Raw genomic sequence first — 12,190 nt, 5'->3', positions numbered from 1 at the left:
TTACAACCAATCAAATTTTTCTCCTAACAATTCAAACAATTTTTTATTGTATGGGCGATAAAAATCTGACAATTTAGCCTTCAATGCATCGTCTAAATTGTCGTGTTGTCTCCCCTTGCTCTTTCCCAGACACTTTCTCTCCCCTGTTTCAGGGGAGATCATACAATAGAAACCTTTGTCCTTGTCGAAATAGATGTGCTCCTCAGTAATCTGATGTGGCAGTGACAGGAAGTCTTCCACTTTTCTGGTCTGTGACAATGGGTCAGTGATGAGAAGGTCACCGTCAAGAACCAGGATCTGTGGACGACAAATTAACCCTCTCCTTATCAGCCTTTTACAGAATTTCCCCAAAAAAACTTCACACCCACCCAACACAAAAAACAGACATTTCTTACTCAAACAGAAAACCAACAAGCACATTCTATACATAATAATATTGTTCGGCAATATGAGCTCTATTGCAGATTGTCAGGTTTTTATAGCTGTAGCAAAAAGAAATGAAATCTGGATGTGAAAAGTGACGGTTGCATCGTAACAAATGTGACGATTTTCTGGCTTTTAGGTAGAAAATAAATAATCAAGAGAGAGAGAGAGAGAGAGAGAGAAAGAAAGAGAGAAAGAGAGAGAGAGAGAGAGAGCGAGAGAGGGGAGAGAGATCAAGAACAAGGATCTGAATGGAGACGACATATTAAAAGAGAGAAAAAAAAATGTTCCGGCTATTTGGTAGAAAAAAAAATTACTTAGGGCTATTTCAAGAGAGAGAGAGAGAGAGAGAGAGAGAGAGAGAGAGAGAGAGAGAGAGAGAGAGAGAGACCGATTTTACTCTATTCCATTGTCGCAAAGAGAATAATTGGGTATAGTTTCTTTTGCTAGGCCTGAAAGCAATAAATGAACCAATGAGATGGAGGGAAAAAAGAAGCTTTGGAAAAGACTCATACCAGGGGGGACTGGAAAGTTTGGCAATTTTCCTGAAAGAATTTAATAAATAACAATGTGAAATTGAATGTAAGCTTCAATCAAATTATGAAAACAGATAAAATGGACGTTTCGTGTTTCCCTTTTATCAACAAAACAGGATTAATGAAACACTACAGACGAATGAGATAATCTGGTAGTGGCGTTGTTAAGATGTAGACACAAAACATTGATGGGCAGGAAATAATATGCACCTTTGTAAGGATTTGACAGTTATATATTCTGATCACATGACATGTGAAAATGTTCTAGCCAGCATGAAGAATAAAAAGTGAGGCTATGAGGTTAATGGTAGGACTCTCGATTTCGGATCGGAAGGTCCTGGGTTCGAGTCTCGCTCGACGCATATGTGAATCCTTGGAAAAGTCTCTTTACTCACAATCTGTCACCGTACTCAGGTGTAAAATGAGTACTTGGTCGTCACAAGCGTTGTCTCTGTCGGGAAAAAAAATCGATATATCGCCTAACAGGCCTTATGTCTTGTCCTACATGTTGCGTGTTGCTGTTGGTCAAGGACCCTTTGTAAAGATCTTTAAGCACATTTAGTGGATATTGCGCTATATATAAGCTCCAGTTTAGTGGATATAGTGCTATGAAAAAGACCCCCAAACCACTAGTATACACTCCCATCATACCTGTGTCCGTGGAAACACATTCAAAAGGTGTTCAAAATGAGGAAAGTAATTGCCAATCTTCAAAAGCTGTGCCTCATTGAATTCTTCTTCTTTAGATTTAGCTGTAATTCGGTCTATGAGTGGCGTAGGAATACGACCCCAATATCTTTCTGTGGCTGAGTAATGTCCATATTCCGACAAGACACGGACGATAGGGTCTCGGACTAGAACCATCAACTGTAAACAAAAACGAAAGTATTCACATTTTAAACAAATGAAATAGACATTGCTTAGATTTTGTTTCTGTATTCATGTTTATTATGTAGTGTGATTTTGAATTTGATTTTATTTTGATTTTAAAACATTTTTATTATGTAAAGCGCCGCAAAGCACGATTAACGTGGATGTTTAGGCGCTATTTTTATATTATTATTATTATTATTATTATTATTATTATTATTATTATTATTATTATTATTATTATTATTATTATTATTATTATTATTATTATTATTATTATTATTATTATTATTATTATTATTATTATTATTATTATTATTATATTATTATTATTATTATTATTATTATTATTATTATTATTATTATTATTATTATATATTATTATTATTATTATTATTATTATTATTATTATTATTATTATTATTATTATTATTATTCATTATTATCATTATTATTATTATTATTATTATTATTATTATTATTATTATTATTATTATTATTATTATTATTATTATTATTTTATTATTATTATTATTCAAGTAAAAGGTCAAAAGTCGAAACGTCGTTTGTTTTGTGTTGTTCCACTATATTATACGAGTCAAATTTACTGACCTTTATCTTTCTCTCCATTTTATTGACTCATTAAGGCATCTCTCGTTTTTATGTTATATCTGTTGTCATAACAAACGACTTCACCACTTCTTGATGTGCGGCTATGCGGTCTAGTGGTATGACACTCGCTTTCGGATCGGAAGGTCCTGGGTTCGAGCTTCCCTCGGCAAATAGCTGAGTTCTTGGAGAAGGCTCTTCAGTCACATTCTCTCTCCGTACTCAGAAGTAAAATGAATAACTGGCCGTAAACAGCGTTGTCTCTGTACGAAAAAAAAGGTAATTTCGCCTAACAGACGTCATGTCCCGTCCTACATGTTAAATGGTGCTGTTGGCCAGGGACCCCTTATAAAGCACTTTGAGCACGTTTAGTGGACATTTTCGCTATATAAAAGCTCATTTTTTCTGTTGATTACATTGTTCTATCATCCATGATTTAGTGATCACCAAGGGAAACAACTGTTGAAATATATTATAAGATACGAGGTTTACATGATTGTACCCCTTGTTTGTTCAAGATTGCTTTCATTTCCATTCAAAAATAACGATATAATAATCTAATTAGTCCTCTTGAAAGGCGTTGTTTACGAGATTGAATATTGTTGAATTTTAGCAATTTTACCGTACTTGCGACAAGTTTATGCCGAGCTCATAAGAAGAGAAGGGTGATGCACAGCACATGGAATAGTTTGCACGATTTTTGCCCTCATTCACGAGAAAAAGTTATCAAATAAATATACGAATACTTAAATAAATAAATAAATAAATAAATAGCTTTTTTATAATACAGTGCAATATCACCTAAATGAGCTGAAACCCTTTACTAAAGGTCCCAAGTCAATAGCAAACTAAATTTGGTAGAGCCATGGTAGTAGCGATGGGTTGGCCATACTTTGCGGAAACCCTCAAATGGAACCCCCAGGGCAAGAGGAAATAAGTGGTCCAAAAGAGACTTGAAGGAGAAGCCTTCACCGAGATTTGTACTTCTCCAATCTTACCTGGAGTGAGGTAAAGGTCTGTGCCAAGGACAGAAGTAGACGGAAGAGTGCTGTTGAGGCCCTATGCTCCGCCAGGAACCAAGAGGCATAGGTCAAGTAAATCATATATAATTCCTGCTTTGCGCTAGCTGAAATGTGTCTGTTGAACTCAGAACCTACAGACCATTGGTTGAGTACAATACAAAGTCGTACACATCTGCACTAGAACATTCTTAGATCACGTGAAATACCATTCTTTACTTTTAAATGATATCTCCTAAATGTGCTCAAAACGTTTTTGTGTGGCTAGTAATACGAGATTCTTGCTTTTATGCAACGACACTCCTGCTATAGTGATTTGATACTCCTGTTATAGTAACACGACACCCATGCTGCAATACGACACACCTGTTATAGTGACACGACACCCGTGCTATAATGCGACACACCTATTATAATGATACGACACCCATGCTATAATACGACACACCTGTTATAGTGACACGACACCCATGCTAGAATACAACCCACCTGTTGTAGTGATACGACACCCACGCTATATTACGACACACCTATTATAGTGATACGACACCCTTGCTATAATACGACACACCTGTTATAGTGACACGACACCCATGCTATAATACGACACACCTATTATAATGATACGACACCCGTGCTATATTACGACACACCTATTATAGTGATACGACACCCTTGCTATAATACGACACACCTGTTATAGTGACACGACACCCATGCTATAATACGACACACCTATTATAATGATATGCCAGCCATGCTATAATACGACACACCTATTATAATGATACGACACCCATGCTATAATACGACACACCTGTTATAGTGACACGACACCCATGCTATAATACTACACACCTGTTGTAGTGATACGACACCCATGCTATATCAAGACACACCTGTTTTAGTGATACGACAGCCATGCTATAATACGACACACCTATTATAATGATACGACACCCATGCTATAATACGACACACCTGTTATAGTGATACGACACCCATGCTATAATACAACACATCTGTTATAGTGACACGACACCCATGCTATAATACGACACACCTATTATAGTGAAACGACACCCGTGCTGTAATACTACACACATGTTGTCGTGACACGACACCCATGCTATAATACGACACACCTGTTATAGTGATACGACACCCGTGCTATAATACGACAAACCTATTATAATGATACGACACCCATGCTTTAATACGACACACCTATTATAATGATACGACACCCATGCTTTAATACGACACACCTGTTATAGTGATACGACACCCGTGCTATAATACGACACACCTATTATAGTGATACGACACCCATGCTATAATACGACACACCTGTCATAGTGACACGACACCCGTTCTATATTACGACACACCTGTTATAGTGATACGACGACACCCATGCTATAATACGACACACCTGTTATATTATACGACACCCATGCTGTAATACGACACACCTATTATAGTGACACGACACCCATGCTATAATACGACACGCCTATTATAGTGATACGACACCCGTGCTATAATACGACACACCTGTTATTGTGACACGACACCCATGTTATAATACGACACAACTTTTATAATGATACGACAGCCATGCTATAATACGACACACATGTTGTAGTGATACGACACCCATGCTATAATACGACACACCTGTTATATTATACGACACCCATGCTGTAATACGACACACCTATTATAGTGACACGACACCCATGCTATAATACGACACATCTGTTATATTATACGACACTCATGCTGTAATACGACATACCTATTATAGTGATACGACACCCATGCTATAATACGACACGCCTATTATAGTGATACGACACCCGTGCTATAATACGACACACCTGTTATTGTGACACGACACCCATGTTATAATACGACACAACTTTTATAATGATACGACAGCCATGCTATAATACGACACACATGTTGTAGTGATACGACACCCATGCTATAAAACGACACACCTATTATAGTGATACGACACCCATGCTATAATACGACACACCTATTATAGTGATACGACACCCATGCTATAATACGACACACATATTATAGTGATACGACACCCATGCTATAATACGACAAACCTATTATAATGATACGACACCCATGCTATAATACGACACACCTATTATAATGATACGACACCCGTGCTATAATACGACACACATGTTATAGTGACACGAGACCCATGCTATAATACGACACACCTGTTATAGTGACACGACACCCATGCTTTAATACGACACACCTATTATAATGATACGACACCCGTGCTATAATACGACACACCTATTATAATGATACTACACCCATGCTATATTACGACACACCTATTATAATGATACGACACCCGTGCTATAATACGACAAACCTATTATAATGATACGACACCCATGCTATAATACGACACACCTGTTATAGTGATATGACACCCATGCTATATTACGACACACCTATTATAATGTTACGACACCCATGCTATAATACGACACACCTGTTATAGTGATATGACACCCATGCTATATTACGACACACCTATTATAATGTTACGACACATTATACCTTCAAAGTGCGGACCTTATATTTGTAGTAAACAAGAGTAAATCTTTTACCTTCAAAGAACTGTTCATGGCTCTCATACGAAGGTGGGCGTCGTGCTCTACAATGTAACATGGTGACTTTTCTACTGTGATTTGGTGGGGCAGGGAAGGGGGCATTTTCTTGACGTACCTAAATCAGGAAAAATTTTATGTTAAATATTAAGAAAACATGATATACTGTGATGTTGTTAATGATGATGATGATGATGATGATGATGATGATGATGATGATGATGATGATGATGATGATGATGATGATGATAATAGTTATTGCAAGTTGAGTCCTTGGAAAAGCCTCTTTACTCACATACTCTGACCACACTCAGGTGTAAAATGAGTTCCTGACCGTTAACATTGTCCGAAAAATTGTAATATCGTCTAATAGGCGTCATGTCTCGTCCTACATATGTTAAGAGTTGCTGTTGGCCAGAGACTCCTTGTTAAGCGCTTTGAGCACGTTTTGTGGATATTGCGCTATAAAAAAGTTTAATATTTTTAGTCGTTACTGCTCTTACGTAAAAGGTTTATCATTAGGCCAAAAAATTATGTTTGGTATCCAAAAAGTGATATTACATTCACTATACATTTAATATTAATAAACAATAATGAATATAACACTTCAAAAAAGAACAAAATACCAAACATGGAACGTTCCGGGGTCAAAACCATTCTCCAGCCAGCAACAACAAAAAACAAAAACAGTGAAGACATAAATACATTACTAAATTTAATTTAGTAATGTATTTATAACCTTATTGATTTTTTGAGCCTGATACGTTCCGTGTTTGGTATTTTGTTCTTTTTTTTGTTTATGATTTTATACAGTTCACAGGTTCTAGCAGCCTAGTGTCACTGTGACTTACATTTAATATTGACACATACCACTATACATTCACTATTCACACATACCACTATACATTCACTATTCACACATACCACTATACATTCACTATTCACACATACCACTATGCATTCACTATTCACACATACCACTATGCATTCACTATTCACACATACCACTATGCATTCACTATTCACACATACCACTATACATTCACTATTCAAACATACTACTATACATTCACTATTCACACATACCACTATACATTCACTAATCACACATACCACTATACATTCACTAATTACACATACCACTATACATTCACTAATCACACATACCAGTATACATTCACTAATCACACATACCACTATACATTCACTAATCACACATACCACTATACATTCACTAATCACACATACCAGTATACATTCATTATTGAAACATACTACTATACATTCACTATTCACACATACCACTATACATTCACTATTCACACATACCACTATACATTCACTAATCACACATACCACTATACATTCACTATTGAAACATACCACTATACATTTACTATTCACACATACCACTATACATTTACTATTGAAACATACCACTATACATTTACTATTGAAACATACCACTACACATTCACTATTGACACATACCACTACACATTCACTATTGACACATACACCACTACACATTCACTATTGACACATATCACTACACATTCACTATTGACACATACTACTATACATTCACTATTGACACATACCACTACACATTCACTATTGACACATACCACTACACATTCACTATTGACACATACCACTCACCACTGTAAGTCGTACTTTGGATACATACGATCACAAAAATAGTCCGTTTCCCAATCTAGTGTCACGATGTTGGGATGCAAGTCCAGGAATTCCAAGAGAGCAGACGTTCCACACTTTCCAAATCCCAGCAAGATGCAACCAGGAGGTCTTCGTGCTAGTAGTACCGCTGGTTCATAAGACATATTATTGTTATTATCATTATTATCATTATTATTATTATTATTATTATTATTTTATTATTATTATATTATTATTATTATTATTATTATTATTATTATTATTATTATTATTATTATTATTATTATTATTATTATTATTATTATTATTATTATTATTATTATTATTTATTATTATTATTATTATTATTATTATTATTATTATTATTATTATTATTATTATTATTATTATATATTATTATATTATTATTATTATTATTTATTATTATTATTATTATTATTATTATTATTATTATATTATTATTATTATTATTGTTATTGTTATTATCATTATTATTATTATTATTATTATTATTATTATTATTATTATTATTATTATTATTATTATTATTATTATTATTATTGTTATTATTATTATTATTATTATTATTATTATTATTATTATTATTATTATTATTATTATTATTATTATTATTATTATTATTATTATTATTATTAGATTTGTGTAGATTTGTGTCTTGGTGTGATGCCCACCACCTAGAGCTTAACATAAGCAAGACAAAGGAGCTAGTGATTGACTTTAGGAGAGTGAAGGAACCGATAGAACCGTTAAAATTAAAGGACCAATTCGTCCAGCGAGTTCCTCACTACAAATACCTTGGTGTAACGATTGATGACAGGCTCAAGTGGGATGAACACTTGAAAATAATTAGGCATAAGATGTGCAGACGTACATATTTTTTATCAAAACTCTCTCAGTTTAGAATAGATAAAACCCTCTGCACATTATTTTATAGAGCAGTCATCGAAAGTGTTTTGTCATTTTGTATAACAGCTTGGGGAGGCAATTGCTTAGCAGTGGAAAGGAACAAAATAAATTCAAATATTAAAAAATCCATTAAACGCTATATAAATGATGTTGACGATGTAGATCTTTTATACGAGAAATTTTGTATAAATAAAATAACTAAAATATTAAATGACCAGTATCATCCACTAAGACCATCAATTATTATGTCAGAAAGAAGTGGTCGCCCTTTCTCTATTTCAACGAAAACAGAGAGACACCGAAAATCTTTTCTGCCGTCCAGTATTAGGCTTTATAACAACAAGCAATAATCATTTTATATAATTATTTCTCATTTTTACTTTAAAAAAATATAAATATTAATTTATTAATTTATTTGTTTTGCAATCTTTTCAATTTTCAATTTATAGTGACAGTTTTAACTATTTTACAGTGTTTGAAATTATTCATATTATAAAGCGCAGCTCTGGTTATAGAGCTGCTCCTTTTTTTATATATATACATCCTATTTCCATTGTATTTTTATCTTATGTGTAAATTATAACACGTCTGTACAAAAAATTTCCTTTTTGGGATACAATAAAGTATTATTATTATTATTATTATTATTATTATTATTATTATTATTATTATTATTATTATTATTATTATTATTATTATTATTTCCATACCTCTGGCCGGGTCGTCCTTCACCCCTTTTATTATCGGCAATGGTTTGGGGTCAAGGTCAATTCCTTTGGGCTTCCGGATCATGATGGTGGCCCTGCCCGTGTCTTTGATAGACTGGCGAGGGAAATGGCTACGGGGGATTGTGTCCTCGGGGAAGGAGAATTCAGATTGGAAATATTTTGACCCTGAGGATTGTGATGTATATATGTATGTATGTGTGTGTGTACCGTGTTTAGATGATTAATATGTGTGATGATTTTGATGACGACGACGACGAGACGATGATGATGATGATCATGATGATGATGATGATGATGATGATGATGATGATGATGATGATGATGATGATGATGATGGTGATGATGGTAATGATGATGATGATGATGATGATGATGATGATGATGATGATGATGATGATGATGATGGTAGTGGTGTTGGTGTTGGCGGTGATGATGGTGGAAATGATGAAAATGATGATGGTGGTGTTGGCGGTGATGATGACGGTGGCAATGATGAAAATGATGATGGTGGTGTTGGTGGTGATGATGACGGTGGCAATGATGGTGGTGATCGAGATCACTAAGCTGCAGAATATTTAATTCATAGTAAAACAAATCAAACAATTTTGGAGAAGGAGGGAGAAATAGATAGATAGATTAATAGATAGACAGACAGACAGACAGATAGATAGAGAGATAGATAGATGGCTAGATAGATAGATAGATAGATAGATAGATAGATGGATATATAGGTGGATAGATGGATATAATAACAGATATATAGAGAGATAGGTAGATAGAAAGAAATAAAAAGAGAAAAGGAAAGAAAGAAAGAAAGTAAGGTATATATATATATATATATATATATATATATATATAGATATATAGATAGATAGAAAGAGAGGGGGAGAGAGAGAAAGAGGGGGGGAGAGAGAGAAAGAGAGACTGAGAGAAAGAGAGAGAGAGAGAGAGAGAGAGAGAGAGAGAGAGAGAGAGAGAGAGAGAGAGAGAGAGAGAGAGAGAGAGACTTATTTTCATGTACAAACATTCTTATGCAAAGGGTCAACTTTTAAAGATCCACTATTTAAACAATTTTCCACTCACCAACTTGTTTAGGTTCAAAGTTCACCCAACGGTCCAGCAGGTCAGACCAGGACTGTAGTGAGTGACTTTGTAACGACATTACTATCGTTGTTGTAAAAAACGTCAGCGTCACCACCAGCAGACTGTACAGCCCAATGTTTATCCAATATATTCTGGTATAAACGTTCATATTTTTTTCTTTTTCGTTTGCGAATGTTACTGCTTGAAGCTCGAATAAATAATTAATTACAATACTCATATGGCGGGAAGTACTTTGCCATAATAAACTCGCGTCCTATCCAAAGGGTAGCAAGAAATTGCTTTTGTCCGTTTCACACTATAGAAACAGAGATAAACTCCGGCTCCATGGACCAAATGACTCTGAGCACTCAGAATTGAATGGCGTCTTCAATTTATTTATACAGGCAAGATATTGTGGACATTTCGGGTTCCATCTTTAGTCAGCACGACATAATGATCATTATGTTTCTTTTGTTTCCACAAAAGGGAAAAACCAAAACGTCCACATCTGTCTTCGTTAATTTGATTGAAGCTTCTATTCTAATTTGCTATTGTTATTTATTGACACTCGCTATCGGATCGATCGGAAGGTCCGGGGTTCGAGCCTCGCTAGCCGCATAGTTGAGTCCTTAGTAAAAGGCTCTTTACTTACATTCTGTCACTGTACTCACGTGTAAAAAGAATACATGGCCGTCAACAACGTTGTCTTTGTCGAAAAAAAAATGTATTGTTGCCTAACAGGCGTCATGTCTTGTTCTACATGTTAGGTGTTGCTGCTGGTCAGAGAACTTTTGTAAAGCTCGTTGGGCACGTTTAGTGGAAATTACGCTATATAAAAACACTCAAGTTCAAGGATTTTAGCTACAGAAGACTTATCTCTAATTGTATTGGTTTAAAAAAAAGTACCGAATCCTTGAAAGCCATTATGTCCTCATAGAGGAATTTATTCCGATGTCTATAGCGTAAAACTCGGACAATTACAATCTGATTGCTATCCTTTGGATAGAACGCTAGTCTGTCACAAAGTACTTTCCGACAAATTTAATATAGCTAGCAATTCATCACTGCTGAGTGGACAGGAGAGTCCTCATGCCGCGATTGGGGCTAGGGTTCGGTTCACGTCCGGAATTCCAAAAAGCAAGAGTATAATAATCGTGTACAACCACAATTTTAGGACCAACGATATCTTGACTTAAGAGGAAAGTATGTGTTTTGGGCATGCACCGAAAAAACCCAAATACTGATCTCTATGAAAGAACCTGGGTCTAACGCGAACCAGGGTCCAACGCCTGAGTACAACCATAAAAGTACAGCGATGGAGGCTATTTGGTCACATCTTACGTCGAGAAGATAACATCCCAGCCCAAACTGCAATGACAGAATATTTCCTTCATGGCAAGAAATATGTAGGAAGACCACCAACATCACTAGTAACTACCCTGAACCGGGATCTCTCTACATATCAGAAATTTCTGGATTCAGATGAGGCCGAATTAATCCATGAAGTATAAAGAAAAACTCCAGTGCTTCCGTACTAAAGTCACGACAAGATCTCGACAGCCTCAAAACTCGGGCCCAAGACCGTGACCAATGGAAACAATAAACAACATGGATGGAGAGAGCAGTTATAATTGTCGAGGTTTTAAAACATCTGTGAC

At 35.1% G+C, this 12,190-nt stretch overlaps 1 protein-coding gene across 1 annotated transcript; it reads right to left on the bottom strand.

Moving 5' to 3' along the window:
• LOC144959526 (heparan sulfate glucosamine 3-O-sulfotransferase 1-like) lies at positions 1–10,611 on the bottom strand. Its single transcript, XM_078892141.1, has 6 exons — positions 10,533–10,611; positions 9,432–9,614; positions 7,777–7,942; positions 6,115–6,232; positions 1,611–1,826; positions 1–297 (listed from the first exon to the last, which is right to left on the bottom strand). The coding sequence occupies exons 1-6, from the start codon at positions 10,609–10,611 to the stop codon at positions 1–3; spliced, it is 1,059 nt and encodes a 352-aa protein (XP_078748267.1).
• Positions 10,612–12,190: the final 1,579 nt, after the last annotated feature.

The sequence above is a fragment of the Berghia stephanieae genome, chromosome 14 (assembly GCF_034508935.2).
Source record: "Berghia stephanieae isolate SIO BIC M18660-M18661 chromosome 14, UCSD_Bste_1.3, whole genome shotgun sequence".
Classification (NCBI taxonomy): domain Eukaryota; kingdom Metazoa; phylum Mollusca; class Gastropoda; order Nudibranchia; family Aeolidiidae; genus Berghia; species Berghia stephanieae.
Note: the sequence above shows the minus strand (reverse complement) of the source record. Positions and strands in the feature narration are given on the sequence as shown.